The sequence below is a fragment of the Dendrobates tinctorius genome, unplaced genomic scaffold (assembly GCF_039654945.1).
Source record: "Dendrobates tinctorius isolate UK_male_01 unplaced genomic scaffold, ASM3965494v1 ptg000158l, whole genome shotgun sequence".
In the NCBI taxonomy this organism is placed as follows: domain Eukaryota; kingdom Metazoa; phylum Chordata; class Amphibia; order Anura; family Dendrobatidae; genus Dendrobates; species Dendrobates tinctorius.
The window spans coordinates 15,208,242-15,234,373 of record NW_027361825.1 but is presented as its reverse complement, the minus strand read 5'-3'; the positions used below and the strand labels follow the sequence as shown (position 1 = coordinate 15,234,373).

The 26,132-nt window shown below is 48.1% G+C and overlaps 1 protein-coding gene across 1 annotated transcript; it reads left to right on the top strand.

The window, feature by feature from the left end:
* The first annotated feature begins 24,931 nt into the window (after nt 1-24,931).
* On the top strand, nt 24,932-25,855 carry LOC141052161 (olfactory receptor 6C3-like). The gene has a single exon (XM_073549391.1). It carries the CDS (start codon nt 24,932-24,934, stop codon nt 25,853-25,855), a length of 924 nt encoding a protein of 307 aa, XP_073405492.1.
* Nucleotides 25,856-26,132: the final 277 nt, after the last annotated feature.

Here is a 26,132-nt window from a genome sequence, read left to right as displayed (position 1 = left end):
GAGCCTGTCACATAGCGCTCAGATATTCATTGGGCCTCACACAATCCAAAAGTGTCCAGTGTCCAAAAGTGTGTGCAGAGATTCAAAATCTCCCTTATCCTCTAGTCACTTTGGTCACAGCTGTGCCATCGAGCCTGTGACATAGCGCTCAGATATCAGTGGGCCTCACACAATCCAAAAGTGTCCAGTGTCCAAAAGTGTGTGCAGAGATTCAAAATCTCCCTTATCCTCTAGTCACTTTGGTCACAGCTGTTCCATCGAGCCTGTCACATAGCGCTCAGATATCAGTGGGCCTCACACAATCCAAAAGTGTCCAGTGTCCAAAAGTGTGTGCAGAGATTCAAAATCTCCCTTATCCTCTAGTCACTTTTGTCACAGCAGTGCCATCGAGCCTGTCACATAGCGCTCAGATATCAGTGGGCCTCACACAATCCAAAAGTATCCACTGCCCACAAGTGTGTGCAGAAATTCAAAATCTCCCTTATCCTCTAGTCACTTTTGTCACAGCAGTGCCATCGAGCCTGTCACATAGCGCTCAGATATTCATTGGGCCTCACACAATCCAAAAGTGTCCAGTGTCCAAAAGTGTGTGCAGAGATTCAAAATCTCCCTTATCCTCTAGTCACTTTGGTCACAGCTGTGCCATCGAGCCTGTCACATAGCGCTCAGATATCAGTGGGCCTCACACAATCCAAAAGTGTCCAGTGTCCACAAGTGTCTGCAGAAATTCAAAATCTCCCCTGTCCTATAGACACCTTGTACCTTGTTTTACATTACTATATAGTTTGTTGGATTTTGTCTACATTTCTACCAAAAATGAGGAAGGCTGGTGGAAGAGGCCGTGGAATTGGGCGGGGGTTGGCAGCTGGTAATGATGGTGTTGGTGGTGGATCTGATGGTAGTGGCAAGAGCAAAATAGGACCGAATGCAGGAGGTGTTGAGCCTGCATCATCGTCTGGCTACATAAGGCCTCAAACGCTTAGTTTTCTAGGAGTTGGCAAACCGCTTTTAAAGCCAGAGCATCAGGAAAAAGTTTTGTCTTACATTGCTGACTCAGCCTCCAGCTCTATCGCCTCCTCTTCTTCAGTTGTAAAAAGTAAAAGCACTGAGTCGTCATTGGAGGCTCATGTTCATGAACCACACCTTTCCTTGTGTCCTTCACCCCAACCAAGATTGAAGGATGACGCAGGCCATACTACTGATTACTCCATGGAGCTGTTTTCACATACCATGCCTGGATTATCAAGTCAAATGGTGAATTACCCAGGCCAAGATGAATCTGACATGGAGTGCACTGATGCACAGCCGCTGATGGATGATTCTGCTGGTACATTCACTCAGAGCACTACATTGTCCTCGCAGTGTACAGAGCCAGATTCTGACCCTGATGAGACTCAGGTGCCCCTTCCCGCACACTATACCACCATACATGGTGACACAGAGGAAGGTGCACATGACATAGAAGAGGAGGTGATGGATGACCCAGTTGTTGACCCAGATTGGCATCCATTGGGGGAAGAGGGTGCTGCTTCCAATAGCTCAGATGAGGAGCATCCACAGCAGACATCGACATCGCAACAGCTGTTATCTGGCAGGCCCGTAGCACTCCAAAGACAGGTTCCAAACATCAAAAGAGAAGCTGGTCAGCTTGTCCAGAGGGTCAAAAGATCACAGCGTGCTAGGCCGCAAAATGTCTGCCAAAGTAGGAAGAGTGCAGTGTGGCACTTTTTTGAACAAAATCCTCATGATCAGGCCAAGGTTATCTGTAAGAAGTGCGCAAAGACCTTTAGCCGAGGGAAAAATCTGAAAAATTTGAATACCAGTTGCATGCTTAGACATTTAACCAGCATGCACTTGCAAGCGTGGACACAACACCAAACCTCAAGTGCCACATGTGCAACTGATCACAACGAAGGTAGTCAGCAACGCTACATTGTTTCCCCCACTGTAAGCCCACCGGTTAGCACAGCAGCAAATGTTGAGGTGTCGTTGCAAGGCCACAGCAGTCAGGGAATCCCACTGTTATATCAACGAAAGACTGATTCTAGGCCATCAGAAAGAACACCAAGTCCATCACCATCATCAACCCTCTCTCAGTCCGCCCTGTCCACCGCTACTTCCACCATATGCAGCTCTCAAGTCCAGCTCACCCTCCCAGTCACTATGAGTAGGTCAAGAAAGTACTCAGTCTCTCATCCGCGTACACTGGGTTTGAACGCCCACATTGCCAAACTAATCTCGTTTGAGATGATGCCCTTTCGGTTGGTGGAAAGCACAGCTTTCCGTGAACTCATGGCCTATGCAGTACCACGCTATGACCTACCCAGTCGCCACTTCTTCTCTCGCAAAGCCATCCCAGCCCTCCACCATCATGTGAAAGACCGCATTGTCCATGCACTCAAGCAGTCAGTGAGCGGAAAGGTGCACCTCACAACTGATGCATGGTCCAGTCGGCATGGCCAGGGCCGTTACGTGTCCATCACTGCGCACTGGGTTAATGTGGTGGATGCAGGGTCCACAGGGGACAGCGGTGGTGGGACAGTGCTGCCTAGACCACGGTATAGGAAACAGTTGGCTGTAGGCGTTCGACCCTCCTCCTCCTCCTCCTCCTCCTCCAGCAGCGAAAGCTCGTCCACAGAGCGCAGTCATACGAGCACTCCATCTGCAGCTGCCACTGTTGCACACGATGTGTCCCCCTATCGAGCAGCTAGTGGAAAGCGTCAGCAGGCTGTGTTGCAGATGATGTGTTTTGGCAACATACACACCGCCGAGGTGCTGGCCGAGTACTTGAAGCGACAAACTGAGTCATGGCTGGGCAGTGTACATCTTGAGGCAGGCAAGGTAGTTAGTGATAACGGCCGTAATTTTGTGGCAGCCATAGCCCTTTCAAAACTCAGCCACATACCTTGCTTGGCTCACACCTTGAACCTGGTGGTGCAGTGCTTCCTCAAAAATTATCCGGAGTTAACAGCCCTGCTCCAGAAGGTGCGAAGACTGTGCGCGCACATCCGCCGGTCGCCTGTACACTCCGTTCGTATGCAGAAGCTGCAGCGATTGCTCCACCTTCCCAACCACCGCCTCATTATCGACATTGCAACAAGGTGGAACTCCACCCTGCACATGGTGGAGCGGCTGTGCGAGCAGAGGCAGGCCATAATGCATTTGTGGGAGGATACACGGCCAGGCACTTTGAGAGCAGACATGGAGTTGACAGGTGTGCAGTGGTAGAAGCTGAAAGACCTCTGTAAAGTCCTTCAGTGTTTTGAGGAATGCACACGGCTGGTAAGCGCAGACGACGCCATCCTAAGCATGAGCATCCCACTTATGCGTCTGCTCATGCAAACTTTGACGCACCTTAAGGAGCAGGCGTCTGCAGCCAATGTTGATGAGGAGGAAGAGGAGGAGGGAATCCTTAATGACATTCAGCCATTGTCTGCTCAGGGACCTCTCCTGGACGAGGTGGAGGAAGAAGAGGAGGAGGAGGATGATGATGGGGATGATTACTTAGGGGAGGAGGATGCATCTCGTGGGGCAAGTGAAAATGTTGGCATGGCAAGATCTGGTACAGGGTTTGTGCGTGACTGGAGGGATGTGGATTTGACAGAAAGTGCTCCTCCACCCAGCAATCGCAGTGCATCATTGACACCGGGAACATTGGCCCACATGTCAGATTATGCCTTGCAGATCCTAAAAAGGGACCCCCGCATTGCCAAAATGATGAACAATGACGACTACTGGTTGGCCAGCATCCTGGATCCACGCTATAAAGGCAAATTACAAAACATCATGCCACAGGAGAACCTTGACCTAATATTGGCTAATAAACAAGCAACTCTGGTAAATCGGTTGCTTGAGGCATTCCCAGCACACAGCAGCGGTGATGGTTCTCACACGAGACGTACGGACAGGGGGCAGCTTGGCAGAGGTGTTCGTGGTGCACACAGCAGAAGTGGCGTTGGAGACAGGGGTTTCATGACAATGTTGTGGACTGATTTTTCAAATACCGCTCACACAACTGGTAATACTGCATCGATGGAAAGTGACAGGAGACAGCAGTTGTCAACTATGGTTACAAACTACTTTTCCTCCCATATCGATGTTCTCCCACACAGGTCATTCCCCTTTGACTATTGGGCCGCTAAACTGGACACCTGGCCTGAATTGGCCCAATATGCCTTACAGGAGCTCGCTTGCCCAGCTGCAAGTGTGCTATCGGAAAGAGTCTTCAGTGCAGCTGGATCAATCCTGACAGAAAAAAGGACCCGTCTGTCAACCCAAAATGTGGATGATCTAACCTTCATTAAAATGAACCATGCATGGGTTTCCAAGGATTTTGTCCCACCTTCCCCTGATGACACATAGGGTGACAGAAAAATGGCTTGCTTTGGTCCACCTCTTCCTGGGACTTCACCTATTTCGCCTTTTGCATCAGCTGAATGTCCAACATCAACATATGCCACTTTCTAAAACTCCCTAACTGTGCTGCCTCCCCCCCCATGGCCGGGGTCACCACCTAGCGCACGACACAGTGCGAGTGCCGTTGCCCTGGACAGGTGGGTAGGCCGACTCTTGGGCGCGGGCACTGGCACAGGGTCCCTCATAGTGCAATCAAGTGTCTCTGACGGTGGTGGTGCACACCCGCCGTCAGACACACCGCTGTACTATGAGGGGCCCAGTGCCAGTACCGACGCCCACGAGTGGGCCCCCCTTGCTTGGGCAGGGCCCCAGCATTTGCAATCTTTACCTCTCCCTGCTCCTCCGCTGTGTAATCTGGGCCGTCAAATCCATACTGTGTCTGACACCGTCTGAGCCTGCCTCCTGATGTATAGACATATATTTTGAATGTGTACGCTATCCATACATGTTATCTGGGGATACGGTACCCTTTCTAACCTTTGTGCAATCACGTGCAATCCATACTGGGCCTAACACCGTCTGAGCCTGCCTCCAGAGACATACATTTTGAATGTGTACGCTATCCATACATGTTATCCGGGGATACGGTACCCTTTCTAACCTTTGTGCAATCACGTGCAATCCATACTGGGCCTAACACCGTCTGAGCCTGCCTCCTGAGACATATATTTTGAATGTGTACGCTATCCATACATGTTATCCGGGGATACGGTACCCTTTCTAACCTTTGTGCAATCACGTGCAATCCATACTGGGCCTAACACCATCTGAGCCTGCCTCCTGAGACATATATTTTGAATGTGTACGCTATCCATACATGTTATCCGGGGATACGGTACCCTTTCTAACCTTTGTGCAATCACGTGCAATCCATACTGGGCCTAACACCGTCTGAGCCTGCCTCCTGAGACATATATTTTGAATGTGTACGCTATCCATACATGTTATCCGGGGAAACGGTACCCTTTCTAACCTTTGTGCAATCACGTGCAATCCATACTGGGCCTAACACCGTCTGAGCCTGCCTCCTGATGTATAGACATATATTTTGAATGTGTACGCTATCCATACATGTTATCCGGGGATACGGTACCCTTTCTAACCTTTGTGCAATCACGTGCAATCCATACTGGGCCTAACACCTTCTGAGCCTGCCTCCTGAGACATATATTTTGAATGTGTACGCTATCTATACATGTTATCCGGGGATACGGTACCCTTTCTAACCTTTGTGCAATCACGTGCAATCCATACTGGGCCTAACACCGTCTGAGCCTGCCTCCTGAGACATATATTTTGAATGTGTACGCTATCCATACATGTTATCTGGGGATACGGTACCCTTTCTAACCTTTGTGCAATCACGTGTAATCCATACTGGGCGTGAGAACGGCTGGCGAGCTGTTAAGCAAGCTACAGCACTGTGGTTTGCACACGTAAGTTTTTCATTTTTTCTGGAATGACGGTTAGGCCTAATTCCGGAACTGCGGTTGACCTGCACTTACTGGGAAATCATTGTTCGCGGGTAATAATTGTAATCAGTGATCCCCATCACTAACGTTGTTCAGCGGGTTATCTGCACCTGTAAGCGACAAACACTGGCCTTTTCAGTGTAGCGCACATGCAGCCACGGACATGTAAGGGCATGACACACCAGTTATTGGCCAATCTCATGTGCCAGAGCCTCATGTGTCCCTCTAGTAAGCCGGACTCGGACCGCGGGGCATGACGGAGTCTCGTTTGTTAACGGAATTAAGCTTGCAATGTGTGCATCTGTTCTGTAGCTGGCATGGTTGAGGTTTCCCAGGTGGAGTCGAATTTAACCGTAGGCTCCACTCCTGGTGGTGCCCTTCTGGACATTCCTTTAAGGTTCAGCTTTGCAACCATACTGCCCACGTAAAACAAACACTTTGCCTTCATGAACGCTGTTTGGAGGGTCATGACTCGTGGGAATAACGCCGCCCAATCAGTTAACCTGCTAGAGAGATCGTTCGTTGCTCCCAAGCATGACATCACACTCCCTAGGAAGAAGGTAATGCCACTGTGGCGACCGTACTCCTGGGGGCGACACAAGTGCACTGATGCCCAGCCACTGCTCGATGAATCTGCTGGTACATTGACCCAGACCACTACATTCCCCTCGCACGCTACCCGGCCTGAATCTGACCCTGATGAAACTCAGGTTACCCTTCCCATATACAGTTCCATCTTACACGGTGACAAAGAGGAAGCTGCAGATGAAAGTGCAGGTTCGGCCCACCCGCCATCAGACACACCACCGTACTATCAGGGGCCCTGTGCCAGTGCCGTCGCCAACGAGTGGGCCCCCCCTGCTTGCCCAGGATCACAGCACTTGCAAAGTTGAAATACTGTGCAGTGAGATGGAAGATGGGGACGACGAGGAGTCTAGACTAGTACAGGGATTCCCTAGCGAGGAGACTTATTTGATTGTTTTCAATGTTGGGACAGCAATTTTTGGGGAGCACTATACTCTGGAGAATGATAGATGGGGCCCACCCTACACTGGAACATTCCAAAGGTGGACATCAGACACTGGAGCAGCATTTACAGGGCCCATTATACACTAGAGCATTAGAAATGGGGCCCATTATGTTTGGAGCATTATTTGGGCCCATAAGACAGTGGAGCTTCATCCATGGGGACCAACATATACTGTAGCATTATGTGGAGCTCATCATATACTGTTTCAAACATTATATGGGACCAATGATTCTGTATGGAGAAGTAGATGGGCCTCGTCATGAGATGTAAAAAGTGAGGTATTTTTCATTGTACTATACCACTATTTCTCTGCCGTATCGGAGCATGATTAGTTGTGGTATGTGTTAAAGGGGCACTCTTTCGCCCAGGGCACATGAAAACCTGCAGCCAGCCCTCCCCCCCACAACTTTAGCCAAATAACCCCCATTTTTCAGTGCGTAACTTGTATTATGAAGTTACGGTAATTAAGGTTGACAAGCTTAAGTAAGAAGAATTGATGCTTTTGGCATTCAAATGGGCACTGTAGGTGTGTTTCCTGTCCTCCTCTCACTGCCGACTTTTATTCCCCATTGACTTACATTGGGTTTCGTGTTTCGGGACGACCCCGACTTTTCCCTATAATCGGACGATCTTGCTCGACCCGACTTTTGGAAAAGTCGGGTTTCACGAAACGAAACGCGACCCTAAAAAAACAAAAGTCGCTCAACTCTAGTGCTTGATGATCTGTGACAATGGTGAAGGGAGCTCCATAGAGAAATAAGTGAAAGTGTTCACATCCCCAGACAACTGCCAAGCTTTCTTTTTCAGGTTGAGAATATTTTCTTTCAGTGTTTGTTAAGCTCTTACTTGCATAAGAAATGATGTGAGGATTTTGATTGTTATCCTTGTACTGTGCTAGAATAGCACCCAGTCCCACGGGACTGGCGTCCACAATCAGTTCAGTTCGAAGAGCTGGATCAAAATAAGCCATAGTGGTTGTCGAGCAGAGTTCATTTTTAATTGTTTCAAAAGAGGCCTGACAGCCTTGAGACCATTGAAAAATACAACTTTGTTTTGTAAGTTCCCGTAGTGGATTGCTGATTGTTGAAAAATTCGGAATATATCTAGCACAGTAACTTGCCATTCCAAGGAAAGAACGCACTTCACTGGCATCCTGTGGAATTGAGGCTGTTCTGATAGCTTCCACTTTCTTGGGGTCTGGTTGTGCTCCTTTTGCCGAGAAGATGTGACCATAGAATTCTAATGAACCCTTGTCAAGCTCGCACTTCTCTTTGTTTAAAGTGAGTCCAGCAGAAAGCAGGCATTCGAAGATAGCATATAGAGCACGATTATGCTCAGCTTGAGTTTTACCAAAAACCAATATGTCATCACTGTAATTAAAGGCATTTGGGATGTGTTGAATGAAGCTCCTTATTGCATCCTGAAAAATTTCTGCTGCTGAGCAGACTCCAAAAGTCAATCTTTTGTATCTTCTGAGGCCCACATGGGTGGAAAATGTGGTCAAATATCGGGACTCTGGACTCAGTTCTAATTGATGATATCCCTTATTGAGGTCGAGCTTTGAAAAGACGGTGGCTCCATTTAATAAATGAATAATGTCATTAATCGTAGGTGAGATATGTCTTTCCCTCTGGATAGCGGTGTTGGGCAGGCGCATGTCAACACACAGTCTCACTTGATCAGGAGTCTTTGGCTTTGGAACTACCACAAGTGGAGAGACCCACGGAGTGGGACCAGTAACAGTTTCAATAACGTCCTCATCCATGAGCAATTGGAGTTCCTTTTCTACCTTCTGTCTCAGGTGAAATGGAATACGCCTGTGAGGCTGGGCTACTGGACGAACATTGTCATCCACATGAAGGTGTACTTGAGAGTCCTTTAGTTTTCCCAAACCACTAAATAGGGAGGGAAAGCTGTTCACCATAGTTTGTACATCCATATCCGCAGGGTCAGTTATGGTATGAATAATCTGGATGAGCCCTAGCTCCAAGGCAGTGTGATAGCTGAGAAGACAGCCTCCCGATCCTTGTAATGTGTGGAAAGTGGTTTTCTGCCTGTTTTCTTTATATCTAATTTCAGCATCAAATTGTCCCATTATAGCTAGAGGTGTTTTAGATCCATAAGGAAAGATTTTAGTCTGCACTTGTTGTAAGACTGGCCTTGTTTTCAATTGTTCATATGTAGTGCCATCTATGATATCCACTGAAGCTCCTGTATCTATTGTAAAGGTAATGTCAGTGTTGCAGATTGAGAGTGTAACACAGGGAGACTGTACTGAACCAGTGACAGAGGTAGTGAACACATAGTTCTCAGTCGCAGACATTTCTTCTGTGTCCTGATTTATCACTTTTACATCTGCAGATTTTGTCATAGGCAGCGGAGGCTTGTAGTGCGCTGATTTGCAAACAGCTGCAAAATGATTCCCTTTTCCACATTTACTGCAGGTTTGTCCCATAGCTGGACATTTGTTCTGGTGGTGAGGGAAATCCTGTCCACATCTATAACATTTCTTCTGTTTCTGAGCTTGTTTGTCTGGTAAATTTTTCTGTTTGAGATTATGCACATGTAATTTATCCCCATTCTCCATTACGGTAGCCTGATGATCTGCTATTTCTATAGCACGGGCCATTTTGAGCAAATCATGTAGAGAGATATCCTGCTGCAGAGCCTTCCGCCTTAGGTTATTAGACGAGCAGGTGACAATTATTTGAGTTAGGATTTCATCATCTACATCTGTAAAGGCACATCCATGTGCTAACTCTTTCAGCCGTGTGACATAAGTGTCTATGGACTCTTCTGGAAGCTGCTTGGCAATCCTGAATTTATATCTTTCATATCTGATGTTCTGTTTGGGGTTGAAGTAGCCAGTGAGAGCTTTAGTGCAGTTGCTGTATGTGTCTGTTTCTGCTGCAGGTAACGTACTGTATATGTCATAGACTCCTGTGCCTGCACAATGCAGGAGCAAAGCTCTCTTTCTTTTCTCCTCCTTTATGTCCATGGCTTCTAGGAAATTCTCAAATCTGTTTAGCCATTTTCTCCAGTTATGGGAGAGATTAATGACATCAGTCATATCAAACTGTGGGAATGTGTGCAAGTAGTCAGCCATGATAGAGTCTCTCAGTGGTGCTGGCGTGTGAAGCGGTAAAATAGAGTCCGTACTCACAGCAGTAGGTGATTATATCCCATCCTCGTCGCCAGTTGTAATATACACGTTATGAAGAATTCAAGGTATTAAACTTTAGATACGTTTTATTCTTCGTCCTCCAGCACACAGCATAACAGTTGCATTCCCATGCTACCAGAAGTGAAACTGAAACTTCCCTTCTCATCCCTCTTGTCTCCACCCTCCAAGTCCCATAAGTCTGGCTTGCTTAAAGAGACAGATCTAATTATTATACATTACAGCGTCTAACATCGCGCTTGCGTTACTGCGGTGTTACCTTGCGGCAAGTCTCACGCCGCGCTGCTGTTGCAGCTATTGTTTGCATCTGCAGTTGCAGCGCAGTTTTCCACGAGAGTTTACGGTAGGTCCTGGCTGAGTGAGTGCCATTTTTTAACCACTCTGGTGACAATATACCGCTCGTGCACCGCTGAGTCCCTGTGTTCTGAACAGGCTCTGTGTTGTTGTATTTTCTTTATTGGCTCTGTGCGTTTAACAGGGATTCCTTTGTGCATCTGGGTGCCACCTAAACCCTGTGCACATTACCGCCAGATTGCTCTGCGTCACTTAGCTGCGGTTTCTCCATCCTCCGCACGGTGGACCCCGAGTGGCGAAGGCACTTTTTTTATATTTTTATTTAGTGCCTTCCGCCACTCCTAACACACAACAGGAGACCTGGATACTGTTGCCAACCAATTAGTTATTCTGGAAGAGGACTGGCAAATTCCGGTGAGATCCAGGCCTTGTTCATTTTCAGAAAAGTAAGCTGGTCAATGTTATCGGAGGATAGTCGTGTGCAACGGTCTGTTAGTACACCACCTGCGGCACTAAAGACGCGTTCCGATAATACACTAGCAGCAGGGCAAGCCAGCACCTCCAATGCAAACTGGCTAAGCTCTGGCCATGTATCCAGCTTAGAGACCCCGAACTTGAAGGGGGAAGAGCCGTCTGGGAGTACACTGACAGGGCAAGACATGTAGTCTGTCACCATCTGACGGAAACTTTGCCTCCTGCTGACTGGAGCCGTCTGTGATGGTGTAGACATTTGTGGCGGGCACACAAACTTTGCTACATTTGGGCTATACTGGTCTTGCCTTGTGATGAGGCGCTGCCTCTGCTCCCTCTTTGTGCAGAGCTTCCTCCACTGCCTCGACGCACAGAGCTGCTTTGCAAAGCACTAGCAGCACTGCTCTCAGGTGGAATGGAGAACATGATGGAATGCACCAGTGTGTCTTGGTACTCCCGCATTTTACGCTCCCGGTTCAATGGTGTTATGAGACTTTGTAAGTCGTCCCGGTAGCGAGGATCTAGGAGGGTGTACACCCAATAATCAGCCGTGTTGAGAATGTGGGCGATGCAACGGTCGTTTCTCAGGCACTGCAGCATGAAATCAACCATGTGCTGCAGACTCCTAACTGCCCAAGAAACGCTGTCCCCTGCTTGAGGCGTCATCTCTGCCTGCTCTGCGTCACCCCACCCTTGCTCTACATACTGACTACTAGAGCATTGTGTACCTCCCTCCTCTGGAGAGATGTCTTCCTCCTCCATTGACTCCTCCTCATCCTCCTCACAAAGTGTCCCCTGCCTATGCCTTTGTGAGTAACCACGTTGCGCAGACTGTCCAGAAGCAGATGGCATTTGTGACTCCTCATCCTCCACCTCTTCCAAAACCTCCTCCCTTAGTGCTTGCAGTGTTTTTTGAAGCAGGCAGATAAGGGGGACAGTCATGCTGACTAGTGCATCATCTGCACTCGCCATCCACGTGGAATCATCGAAGGCACGCAAAACGTGGCAGATGTCCTTCATAGAGGTCTGCTCAGTGGTGCTGAAGTGTGACCGGCGCACAGTGCGTCTTGTTTGCACCTGATGCAGCTGGTACTCCATTACTGCTGCCTGCTGCTCACACAACCGCTCCAACATATGTAACGTTGAATTCCACCTGGTGGGTAGGTCACATATGATGCGATGCTCCGGAAGGCGGAATCGGCGCTGCAGAGCTGCAATGCGCGATCTTGCCATGCTGGAACACCGCAAGTGAGCGCACTCTATGCGGACCTTGTGCAGCAGTGCATCAAGATCCGGATAGTCCCTCAGAAAGCTCTGCATGACAAAGTTGAGCACATGTGCCAGACATGGGATGTGAGTGAGGTTGCCTAGGCCCAGAGCTGCCACCAGATTTTGGCCATTGTCACACACTACAAAGCCTGGCTGGAGATTCGCTGGCACAAACCACACGTCGCTCTCCTGCTTCATGGCATTCCAGAGCTCCAGCGTTGTGTGGCTTCGGTTCCCCAAAGAAATTAATTTCAGTACGGCCTGTTGACGTTTGTCTACGGCTGTGCTCATATCGGTCGTAACAGGCTCCTGCAGCGCTGATTCAGAGGAACTGGAGTATAAGGAGGAGTCAATGTGTACAGACTGGATTCCTGCAATCCTTGGAGTTGGCAGAACACGTACAGCACCACTCTCTAGATCTGTACCCGGCTCCACAACATTGACCCAATGGGCAGTGAGGGAAAGGTATCGTCCCTGTCCATGGTTACTGGTCCACGCATCGGTGGTCAGGTGGACCTTGCTACTGATGGCGTTTAGTAGCGCATGTTTAATTTTTCCCTCCACATGCTTTTGCAGGGCAGGGATGGCTTGCCTGCTGAAATAAAAGTGGCTGGGCATGGTGTATTGTGGGACTGCCAATGCTATGAAGTTACGGAAGGTGTCAGTCTCCACCAGTCTGAATGAGATCATTTCAAGGGCCAGTAGTTTTGCAATGCCAGCATTCACAGCCTGTGCTCGGGGATGGTTTGCCGAGTATGGCCGCCTTTTCTCCCATGCCTGTGCTACCGATGGCTGTAGAGTGGCCTGGGAGTGTGAAGATGACAGGGAACGTGGTGCTGTGGGTGGAATGTCACTGGGTCTCTGGACAACAGTGCCAGAGGTTCTTCTATGGCGATCCTGTGAGGAAGCCAAACCAGCTGTGTGTGAGCTGGAGGAAGAGGCTACAACACGAGCTGAAGAGGTGGTAGGTGGTGCTGTAGGTTGGCCTACATCTTCAGTGTGTCTTTGTAACTCCACCACGTGCTTGGTCCGCACATGTTTCCACATATTTGTGGTATTCAGGTTGCTGAAACTTTTCCCTCTTTTGACTTTCTGATTACACAGCTTGCATTTGACAAAGCAAATGTCATCTGCAACTGTGTCAAAAAAGGACCACGCACTGCAAATACTGGGAGCGCCCGTTATGGGTTTTGGAAGAGGAATGCTCCTAACGGGTGCCGAAGTCGAGGCTACAGGCAACCAAGTCTGCCCCCTCCCTCTCCCTCCTGTTTTGGCTGTTCAGGGAATCTCTTCTTCAGAGCTGCTTCCACCACCTTCCTGTTCCTCACGCCATGATGGGTCAAGGACCTCATCATCTACACTCCCCTCTTCAAACACCTGCTTCTCCTGGGTAGTCTCGCCAGCACAGTACGCACCAGAAAGTGGCACCTGAGTCTCATCATCTGATGCGCACTGAGGTGTGCTGACCATAGGCACTGGCCCACCCGCCTCTTCAGATTCAGAGGGACAAAGCAGTTGCGCATCACTGCATACTCCCTCTTCTTCACATTCTAGAATGCTGCTTGGCTGGCCCCCTGTTTCCAAGCCAAGAGATTCAGAGAACAGAAGTAGAGATGGCTCCTGTCCAGGGCTCTCTGACTGCCTAGGCAATTTGGCAGGTGGTGAAGAGATAGATGGTTGCTCTTCAGTGCTCTGGTCCTGAGAGGATGTGGAAGTAATTGAAGTCGATGCGTTAGCTGCCATCCATCCGACAACAGCTTCAATTTGTTCGTCCCACAGCAGTGGGGTGCGGCGAAGTCCTACAAAGCTGCGCATAAAGGACTGTTGCCTGGTAAAACTGGGGGATGCTGAGTCACTGGTGAAACTCCACGCCCACGACCACGTGCCTTACTCCCTGCCTTCTTCATCTTGGTAGACTGATAAAGATAGGCAGAAAAGTACAAAGGGGGGGCAATGCATCCTGGTAGCATTTCTCAAAGGATTAAGGTATTTCCCTCCAGTCCAGCATTTTCCTTCCAGCCTGCATTCAGGAAGCATCTCATTTCTCTTCTCCCCTTGTGATAGCGTCGCTGTTTATCCGCATATCAATATACCAACACGTTCAATAAAGCACAGGTTCAACTACAGCCTCCTTATTGGACCCGGTATAGCAGTTTAGCTGCCTGTATAAGCTGCAGTGACGTCTGCCTCATTCAGTGATGACAGAACAGAGGCCACTTTCCTGATGTCTATCTCTCATTTGATGTGTTTTGGCAGCATTTGGGGCCGTTAAAAGGTGTTGTGCATGCGATTGTTTTTGCCTCCCATTGACATGAATTGCGTTCATTTATATTAGATTAATAAATCCAAACCGAACACTGAAATATTCGCTTATTTCAAGTGAACACTCCTGAGTGGGTCTCTCCATCTGCTGGGTTGGCTGTACTGGAAGAGGGGTCGGTCCCTATTACACTGTTTATACAGTGGTGAAATTGGTGCCATTTTGTTCGTGTCTGCCACTAATTTTTGGAAATGTGTAGACTCCTGGTTGGGTCTCCTTCATGTGTGTTGCCTGTAGCAGTAGGCTTCCAAGATTGGCAGGCCTCCACTCACTTTGAGTCAACTATCCATGTACAAAGCTGATATTTGTGACACCTGAGTGTGGCTGATCATGAAAGCAGGTTGAAACCAGAAAAAAAGACATACGGTCCTCCCATAATTTCAAACCAGCAAAAGCTAAACAGATGGTTGTGCATTGATATTAATAGCCAGGAAAATTGTCCCTCTTCCAGGCTAAGAACATGAGTCCTGAGCCACCTCAGAAATGGGGCATCAATAAGATGCACCAAATCTGGTGCTTAGACTCGCTATTCCCACTTGCCCCGTGGTGATGGCAAGTGGGGTAATATTTGTTGGGGTGATGTCACCTTTGTATTGTCAAGTGACAGCAAGCCCAAGGTTAGTGATGTTAAGATGTCTGTAAGACCCCTGTCCATTACTAACCCCATAGTTTGATTGTAAAAATGCAACAGTCAGAATAAAATTCTCTATTTGAACAAAAGACACAGACTCCTTTATTTGAAATAAAAAAGCACAGTTATACTCACGTTATGCCCATTCCATTGAAGCCCTTGTTCCTTGTGAAAAAAACAGTAAATAATAAGCAACCATATCCCTCACCTGTAGGACGTGAAGATTAGCAATTTTGTCCCACGCCGTAATCCATCCCTGCGTTATGTGGTTTACATCCTGAATGGTGGCGTGATGCAACCGTCCAGGCTGCAAACCATGGGAAAATGAGGTACTGCGAATGCAGCTTCAGTGACTAGCAGTGATGTTGTTGAGGTTATCACAGGTCACAGATTCTGCATTCCCACCTGCAATTCACCTTGAGCCTGGACGATCTACTGCGGTGACCTCAATGAGATCACCGCGAGCACTGTGAGAATATTCTGGGGCGGTTGCGAGCTGCTATTTTTAGGCTGGGGGGCCAATATCCATAGCAGCGTGGCAAACAATGGATGTCTGGGCCCCACATTCATATGAATGGGGTCCGGGTTCAGGTTTGTGTACTGTTCGGATACCCGGACAGAACTTTTATTTTGATGTTCGGATGGACCCGCTGAACCTGAACACCCATGGATTTGCCCATATCACTGTCAGCTAAAAGTATGGTGTGGATGTGAGAACTGGCTGTGGTGTGCACTAAACCAATTGTCAGCTGAATTTGAATCTCAGCAGATTTACTCATCTTTACTGAAGGCCAATCTATTCCAGGCTATCAATACTATTTCACAGAAACTCATTTCACGTTTTCATCAGTTTTTGAATTTTGAACTCTTACAGTGGCCTTCCCATTCTGACTACAGAATGCAGTCATTTGAAAAATATAGCAAAACTGGTAGTTTTAAAACTTGACTTTTAATCCTAAGTTTTTCTTAAAAAATGGCTTTCACCATTATCCAAAGTGAACCATTACACCAGTGCACAAAAAATTAAACAATGCCATAAAAGACTGGTAATGTTAGGCGTCGGGTTCCTGCCACTGCACAGCAGGAATCCAGAGCTTTGCACCAAGTGGTCTCCCATTCTTCTTCAGCCGCAGTGGAGCCTGCTCAGCAGATTCGTCGGTCCTGGTGCTCTGCCCAGGCCAACTCCGTGGGTTTGCTTGCTGCTGCCACCTCTGGCACAGCTATGACAATGCATGCTGCTCAACAGCGAGATTCTCCACGGACTAAGTCCTCATGTCGGGCCACTGAGCATGCCCGTGGAGTGATCTCCCATTGGAGATCGAGGGTAACGTGCTCAGGTCCTGCTCGTGTTCGGATTGGCCCATCCGAGAAGCCAGGAAGGTCCCGGACGCCCGTGGCTATAAAAGGTTCGCATGGCCGCTCGCCCATGCACTAGGATAGACTGTATTTACAGACTATGAGGTGTGAGAGATGTATGCACGTATGAATGTATCTGGTGATTGACTCATTATGAAACCCCTACCATTGGTTCGCATGTGTTGTGCAGTCTAGCCTGCTAGCGCCCAGGCTTAGGTGTAGGTAGGTCAGGGTTTGAGTCAGACATTGGTCCTCACCAGTGATCCAGCATGCCTCAGTGCACATGCTCCACACTCCACTGCCAGCGTCTTTAGCGGCGCTCGTGGCAGCGACGCCACGCGCTCAGTGGGCCTAGAGGGACTCTAACCTGTGTCCTTGGGGTAACGTTCTGTGGCCGTACACTGTGCGCTCTTTTAGCTGAGCTCTGTGAGCACAAACAGGCTACGGCTTTTATGTTCAGTGGTAGTGCGGCTCTTTGAAGCAACAGAATCCACCCCTGTACACACTGGGTGACGATAACCCACGTGTGTTCTTATAGTATACCGCCATATAGCATCCGCCATTACTGAGCAGCAGGTTACCACCCCTGCACGGTGGACCCCAGGCTGCGAACGCACCTTATTACCATCTTTATTATTTGGTGCGTTCCGCCAGCCCTAACATTATCCTAGTGCCAGGGTCTGGCTAGTAATGGCGGATGAACAGCGACTGCTGCAGTGCATCCGGCAGCTGCAGGGCAGGTTGGCGGCTCTCGAGTGTTCAGCCTCAGCTGCAGATGTTACTGCGGTCGCTGTTCAGGCAGCCACAGAGCATGTCTCCCATGTGACCACAGCCATCCCTGCCCCGACTGTGTCCCGCCTCCCGCTGCCTGAGAAGTTCTCGGATGATAGTGCTTCTTGTAGGGGTTTCATAAGCCAGTGCTCTATAACAGCTGGAGCTGCTGGCCGCACGATTCCCCTCTGAGCGGACTAAAGTGGGATTTATTATTTCCCTCTTGTCGGGCAGGGCTTTGGAGTGGGCCTCACCGCTGTGGGAGCGTGGTGATCATGTGGTGCAGAGTGTCTCGCAGTTCTTGGACTCTCTGAAGCAGGTCTTCCTGGGACCACGAGTCACCCATGACACCGCGCTCCGGCTGCTGGCATTGTCACAGGGCTTGTCCCTTGTCAGCCACTTTGCCATCCAGTTCCGGATGCTGGCCTCAGAGTTAGAGTGGCCAGATAAGGTCCTCATTCCAGCATTCTGGAGAGGTTTGGCTGGCCATGTGAAGGATGCTCTGGCCACCAGGGAGATTCCCGCTACACTGGAGGAGCTTATCACTGTCTCCACCCGTATAGATCTTCGCTTCGCCGAGCGAAGGTTGGAGCGGGACCAGTGTAGGCAGAGGTTTAGGTTGGCACCTAGTTTTGCTAAACCTCTGGAATCTTCCGATTGGGCGTCCAAGCGTCAGGGGGCTTCCCGTGAGGGATCCAGGCCCCGGTCCGCTCGAGCTCCTGTGAGCTGTCATGTTTGCCGACAGTCCGATCACCTTGCCAACCTGTGCCCACAGCAGCTGGGAGAACGCTCATGCCTAGTGGCCGTAGGAGGTGGCGCACTAGAATCAGCAACGTTTTCCTCCAAGCTGTCCTTTAAGGGGACACTTGAGTTTGATTCTTCCACTCTGGCGGTGGAGGTTTGCGTGGATTCCAGGGCAGAGGGCAATTTTATGTCGCCAGCCTTCACTCAACGGCACGCTATACCCCTGGTTATGATGTCTACACTAGTCACCGTCAGAGTGGTGAACGGCGCCACTCTACCCTCACAGATAACCCACCAGACCGTCCCCTTGTTACTCTCAGTGGCTCCATCTCATCAGGAGACGATATCCCTCCTCGTCGTGCCCGAGGGTATTGACCAGGTACTTCTAGGGGTCCCCTGGCTGCGGTACCACTCCCCCCATATAGAGTGGTCCTCAGGGAGGATTATTGGGTGGAGTAAATCATGTGAGGGTAGATGTCTGAGGGAGTGCGTTCAGGTTGCCTCCACCGAGGTTCCCGCTGATCTCTCCTCACTCCCCAAACACTATCGACAGCATGCGGACGTGTTCTCCAAAAAGGCGGCGGAGACCCTTCCACCGCATCGCCCCTATGACTGTCCTATTGACCTCTTGCCTGGTGCTGAGCCTCCCCAGGTTTGAGTCTATCTCTCCCGGAGACAGAGGCCATTTCTCAATACATCAGGGAGAATCTGACAAGAGGATTCATTAGGAAGTCAGTGTCTCCAGCGGGGGCGGGATTCTTCTTCGTCCAGAAGAAAAGTGGGGAACTACGTCCTTGCATTGATTACAGGGGTCTTATTGCCATCACCGTTAAGAATAAGTATCCTCTGCCCCTGATATCAGAGCTGTTTCATAGGCTACGGGGAGCGAGGGTGTTTTCCAAACTTGATCTGCGGGGGGCTTACAACCTGATTCGCATCCGTGATGGGGACGAATGGAAGACGGCATTTAACACCAGGGATGGGCACTATGAATACCTGGTGATACCTTTCGGCCTCTGTAATGTCCCGGCCGTCTTCCAAGACTTTGTGAACGATATCTTCCGGGATATGCTTACCACCTCGATTGTAGTCTATCTGGATGATATTCTCATCTACTCTCCAGATATTGACTCCCACCGTAGAGATGCTTGCAAAGTTTTCGATCGCCTGCGGGCAAACTCCCTCTATGCCAAGTTGGAGAAGTGTGTGTTTGAACAGGAGTCCTTGTCTTTCCTGGGCTATATCATCTCCGCCCGGGGATTGGCCATGGACCCTGCAAAGCTACTGGCGATGATGGACTGGCAGGAACCTCATTCTCTCAAAGCGATGCAGCGCTTTATGGGGTTCATAAATTACTATCGCCAATTCATCCCCCACTTCTCTACTTTCGTAGCACCCTTGGTAGCCCTCACCAAGAAGGGTGCAAATCCCAACTTGTGGTCGGAACCGGTCTCCAAGGCCTTCTCCTCCATTAAGTCCCATTTCGCTAGCGCTCCCATTCTACATCGCCCCGATGTAGATAAGCCCTTCATCCTGGAAGTGGATGCCTCTTCCGTCGGTGCTGGAGTGGTCCTGTTTCAGAAGGACACGCAAGGTCAGAAGCACTCATGCTTCTTTTTCTCCAAGACCTTCACACCGGCAGAGCGGAGTTATGCCTTCGGGGACAGGGAGTTGCTAGCAATGAAGTTGGCCTTCTCGGAGTGGAGACACCTCCTGGAGGGGGCTCGCCACCCTTTCCAGGTGTTCACCGACCACAAAAACTTGGTGTATTTGCAAACAGCCTAGCGGCTAAACTCTCACCAGGCCAGATGGTCTTTGTTCTTTTCCCGGTTCCACTTCACCCTCCATTTTCTCTCTGGGGAGAAGAACGTCTGGGCCGATGCTCTCTCCCGCTCCGTGGTGTCATCGGAGGAAGAGGAGGAGGAGCCTCGGCTGATCATCCCGTCCGAGAGCCTGAGGACTATGGCTCCGGTTGCCCTTGAGTCAGAACCTCCGGGCAAGACATTTGTCCCTGCCCGTCTGCGACCGGAGGTCCTCTCTTGGGCTCATTCGTCCAGGGTGGGAGGACATTTCGGGAAAAAACGGACCTCTGAGCTTTTGGCGAGGACGTACTGGTGGCTGCATATGGCCCGTGACATCAGGGACTATATTCAGGCATGCGTCTCTTGCGCCCAGAATAGGTCCTCTCGGCAGCGGCCCGCTGTGCTTCTTTTTCCTCTGCCGGTAGCGGACAGGCCCTAGGAGATGGTCGGTATGGACTTTGTGGTGGGGCTACCCAAGTCCAGTGGCTGCATGGTCATTTGGGTTGTCACTGACCATTTCTCTAAGATGGTGCACTTGGTACCTCTCTCCCGGTTACCTTCTGCGCGGGGCCTGGCAGTGTTGTTCATTAAGCACGTTTTCCGCCTGCATAGCATGCTGGACAAAATTGTCAGTGACCGGGGTCCTCTGTTTGCATCCCGGTTTTGGAGAGAGCTTTGTTCCCTGCTCTGCATTGAGCTGAGTCTCTCCTCGGCCTATCATCCCGAGATGAACGGGTTGGTAGAGAGAGCCAACCAGACCCTGATCACATATCTTCGACATTTTGTCTTGGCCAGGCAGGATGACTGGGCATCCTTGCTGCCGTGGGCAGAGTTCGCTTTGAACAATGCTGTGGCCAACTCCACTGGTCAGACCCCATTACTCCGAAATTCCGGTCAGCATCTGCGCGTCCCCGTGACCATGCCCGTGTCATCCACCGACTCCAGGGTGGCAGACTGGGTGGTGGAGGTACGCGACATTTGGGATCGCACCCAGGATGCTATCTGGGCTTTCAAGGAGAGAATGAGGACCTCCGCTGATGCACACCGGCGCCCTGCTCCGACTTTTGCCCCTGGCGACTTGGTGTGGCTTTCCGCCCGAAATATCAGGCTTCGGCTAGAGTCCGCTAAGTTCGCACCGCTCTACATTGGCCCCTTCAAGGTCCTCGAGCAGATCAGCTCTGTGGTCTACCATCTGGCCCTTCCATCACACTTGGCTATCTCTGATACATTCCACGTGTCCCTCCTTAAGCCTGTTCACTTGTCCCGGTTCTCTGAGTCATCTGTTGGGACATCAGACTTGTCTTCGGACGAGTTTGAGGTCAATGCCATCGTGGGATGCGAGGCAAAAAGTTTTATTTGGTGGATTGGAAGGGTCATGGTCCAGAGGCTCGGACCTGGGAGCCAGTGGAGAACATCCACGCTCCGCTCCTCTTTGCGGCGTTTGAGCATAGCGAGGCTCAGAGGGGAGGGGGTCCTAGGAGGGGGGGTAATGTTAGGCATCGGGTTCCTGCCACTGCACAGCAGGAATACAGAGTCTTGCACCCAGCGGTCTCCCATTCTTCTTCAACCGCAGTGGAGCCTACTCAGCAGATTTGTCGGTCCCAGCGCTCTGCCCAGGCCAACTCCGTGGGTTTGCTTACTGCTGCCACCTCTGGCACAGCTATGACAATGCATGCTGCTCAGCAGCGAGATTCTCCACAGACTAAGTCCTCATGTCGGGCCACTGAGCATGCCCGTGGAGTGATCTCCCATTGGAGATCGAAGGTCACGTGCTCAGGCCCTGCTCGTGTTCAGATTGGCCCATCCGAGAAGCCAGGAAGGTCCCGGACGCCCGTGGCTATAAAAGGTTCGCATGGCCGCTCGCCCATGCACTAGGATAGACTGTATTTGCAGACTATAAGGTGTGAGAGATGTATGCACGTATGAATGTATCTGGTGATTGACTCATTATGAAACCCCGACCCTTGGTACGCATGTGTTGTGCAGCCTAGCCTGCTAGCGCCCAGGCTTAGGTGTAGGTAGGTCAAGGTTTGAGTCAGACATTGGTCCTCACCAGTGATCCAGCACACCTCAGTGCACGTGCTCCACATTCCACTGCCAGCGTCTTTAGCAGCGCTCGTGGCAGCGACGCTGTGCGCTCAGTGGGCCTAGAGGGACTCTAACCCCGTCTCCTTGGGGTAGCGTTCTGTGGCCATACACTGTGCACTCTTTTAGCCGAGCTCTGTGAGCACAAACAGGCTCCGGCGTTTATGTTCAGCGGTAGTGCGGCTCTGTGAAGCAACAGAGTCCGCCCCTGTACGCACCGAGTGACGATAACCCGTGTGTGTTCTTATAGTATACCGCCATATAAAATCCGCCATTACTGAGCAGCAAGTCACCACCCCTGCACGGTGGACCCCGGGCTGCAAATGCACCTTATTACCATCTTTATTAATTTTGGCGTTCCACCAGCCCTAACAAGTTTACATCCCTGTCAAGGATATTTTTTGCAAACCCATCAACTCCCTGTATGGGAAGACAATCTATTTCAATGATTTTTCAAAAATGGACAGATTCAGCCCCACCAATTTTAAATACATCTCATGTGGAGCTCACAAAACCCGTCCAAATAAGCTGTTCAAAAAAGTTAAAGGAACAATCTCACCCATTTCCGGTAGTGTTCGTCGTCCTTTATCCAATTCATAGAGCCGGGGTCCATATATTGTCCTTACCAGTCCCTATCATGGACTGATCCTGAGGCTCCAAGACCTCTGTGCTGTCCCTGGTGGGACATCCTGCCCGTTACTCCTAACAGAAGGAAAGATATGTGCCATTCCCCTGATGAATCAAGTAATTGAGGAAATGTGTCGGGAGGCACGCAGGGTCAGTCCAGGGCTGGCTAGTGGCAGGGCTAGCTGTGGACTGTCCTTGAAAGGGCAGGAGTCTTGGGGCATCAGGATCAGTCCATGATAGGGACTGTTAGGGGCAATATATGGACCCCGGCTCTATGAATTGGATAAAGGACGACTAACACTACCAGAAATGGGTGAGATTGTTCCTTTAACTTTTTTTTAACTGCTTATTTGGACGGGTTTTGTGAGCTCCACATGAGATGTATTTAAAATTGGTGGGGCTGAATCTGTCCATTTTTGAAAAATCATTGAAATAAATTGTCTTCCCGTACAGGGAGTTGATGGGTTTGCAAAAAATATCCTTGACAGCGATGTAAACCAGTCTTTTTATGGCATTGTTTCTTTTTTTGTGCACTGCTGTATTGGTTCACTTTGGATAATGGTGAAACCCATTTTTTAAGAAAAACTTAGGATTAAAAGTTAAGTTTTAAAACTACCAATTTTGCTATATTTTTCAACTTTCTGGGATGTGGTAGTATTGTGGTAGGAGATTGCTGTTGCTTCTTTAGCAATATATTATTTTTTCTAGAGAATGCAGTCAGCATTTAACTTCTATGTAATGCCAAACTCGCCAGTCCAACATCCCAGTTGCAATATGGTATAAATACAAGAGACCCAATGAACTTTAGATTTTGAGTTTACAAATGTCAATGTCAATTTGGGGGACATTTTTGTAGTTATTTGTGCATTTACAAATAAAAATTTTTATTTTTTCAAGAATGCCTCTGAGGATTATTGCAAGTGTAAGCTGTGATCTTGGAGATACGTCCCAGGGCAATTATCAACACTATATATTACTCTGTTCAAACGACAATTAGACAGATGATGACTCCCATCACCAACAGGTTGTTGGTAAATCTCATTAATAAGATTTCGACTCAAGAGAATTAACCACCTAGCTACCGTAATTACTACATAATAGATCCTTACATCTAAAGTATGGTTCCAGAGATCTTTTGAACGGGTTCTTATATCCAATTTGAGTAGGATTTTTTGTCTGTCATTTTCCTTTCCTGTTTCTATTGATTGAATACAGTATCACTAAACATTTTAATGTATTTTGTAACAGGAATTTTTTAAATATTCCAATATTGTTTATGGAGAGGGGTTGTCTTGACATTTGTTTTTTTTATGTTCTGGAAACCCTTTAAAACACATGAAATGATCAGTCCATGATGATGAGGTTTTTTGGATTTTTTCTGTTCCATTTTTTAATTAAGGATATTTTATTAAAAACAATTATGAGAAGGGACACGTTTGAGATTGAATTAAAATATTATATTTCATGGTTATTTGATATGTTCTCAATTTTAAACTTTTTTACAAAAACATGGTAGGTACAATGATGGAACTTCTTCACTACAGGGATGAAGTAATAAGTAGTGCAAAGGGCCTCAACTCGACAGCTAATATAGCCAGAAAAAATTAGCAAAGGCTACTCAAAATCACTACCTTTCATATCTGCTTTTCCCCCTTTTTTGGATTCATCAGCGCTAGCGGTGACGGAGCCTCAGACGCTGCAGCCCGCATCCGAGGCTCCGTCAGTGAATGGCGGCACATCGCGATCGCGAATTGTGGTGTAGCGCAGTCCATTAAATGGACTGCTATAACGCAGTGTGACCCCAGCCTGAAGCTAGAGATAATAACCATGTTTTGCTCAGCTGAGGAAATTTGTTTTACTCCATTGCTGAGTGAGCAGATCAAGTATGTTTATTCACAGTGCTGTTCCTCTGACAGTTAACCCACATGTATCAAGCAGCGCTTTTTTATGCTGCAGCCCTTCATTATGCTGCAGCCCACTCTGGGACAGGATGAGGATGGATAGCATACTTGAAATATGTGATTACAAATGATGTGTGTAAAAACCAAAAATAGCACAGAATATGATTCTAAGTCATTGAATGTCACTATCTAAACAAATACTGCTTGATAGTATGTGGTGGTAATCATTTTATCACATTCTCGAAGAATATCTTAATTTTTTTTTTAATTTTTATTTTACTTTTCTTTTTCTACTATATTCAAACATAAACAGTATAATAAAAATACAATATCAGAAAAATTACACACCAAAGATAGTGCTGCAGCCTTGGTTCCTTAACTTCCCCTAGGAAGTTAAGTACCATAGTTATTAACCTTTCCATTAACAAGTATGACTTTACTGTATAATACTGTTTAATATTTTAAATTATGTTATTGATGTATTATGTTTTGTTTATAAAATTTTTGATCATTTCAACAGGTAACAACATGGAAATTATACAAAAAAATCAAACTTTTGTCATGTTCTTCATTATTAAAGGCATTTCAGATGCTCCAGAGCTGCAGATAATAATCTTCTTTTTAGTTCTTCTTATTTATCTCCTAACCATTGGTGGCAACATGATCATTCTGTTCTTGGTCTGCCTGGATCCAAAACTACACACGCCTATGTACTTCTTCTTGGCCAACTTGTCTGTATTAGACATGTTCTCCACCACCGTGACTCTTCATAATATCCTTATCATTTTTATAACGGGGGATAACAGGATCTCCTATGAGAGTTGCATTTGTCAGATGTACTTTTCTGGGTTTATGATATGTGATGAGTTCCTATTTCTAACTGCTATGAGCTATGATCGCTATGTTGCTATTTGTAATCCTTTGAGATACCACAGGGTCATGAACCGCAGACTCTGCATTGTTCTTGCAATTTGCTGTTGGCTGTTGGGAATGATAGAGGTGATACCTTACATGATTTTGCTTTTGGCCATTACCTGTTATAAATCTAATGTAATAAATCACTTCTTCTGTGATCTTGTACCTCTCATGATATTGTCCTGCAGTGATACTTCAACCCTTGAGATCTTGACCTTGACAGAAGGTCTTCTGCTCCTTACTTTAACACCATTTATTTTGAAGTTCATATCTTATGTCTTCATCATTTCCACCATACTGAAGATACATTCCAGCACAGGTAGACGGAAGGCCTTCTACACCTGCTCATCACACCTCACGGTGGTCATTCTGCTTTACTCAATCCTCTTGTTCCAGTATTTGACACCTACATCATTAGATACTTCAAAGTCCAATAAGTTCTTTTCCCTATTTAACACAGCTGCTATCCCTATCTTAAATCCTCTAATTTACAGCTTAAAAAATAAAGATGTTAAGTCAGCCATGATACGAACATTAAGATATATTAATAGTTACAGGATGTCTACGTGAGATGTGCTCAATTGTTACATAGAAAATTGCATAGGACAGCTTCAAAATTAGGTAACATGTTTTCAAGCAGGGGAGAAGTTTTTTATGTCATATATCATTACAATGTCTTTGCTGTCAATGCTATTTAGAAAATGTTAAAATATTCACCAGTATCCATGTGATTTCTTATATTGGCACCAGTTATTATTTATTTTTACAACACCATTGATCCCATATTTCTGTACATGAGAAGGGGTTGCATACAAAATATTAATTACAGTGAACAAACTGACAGTGA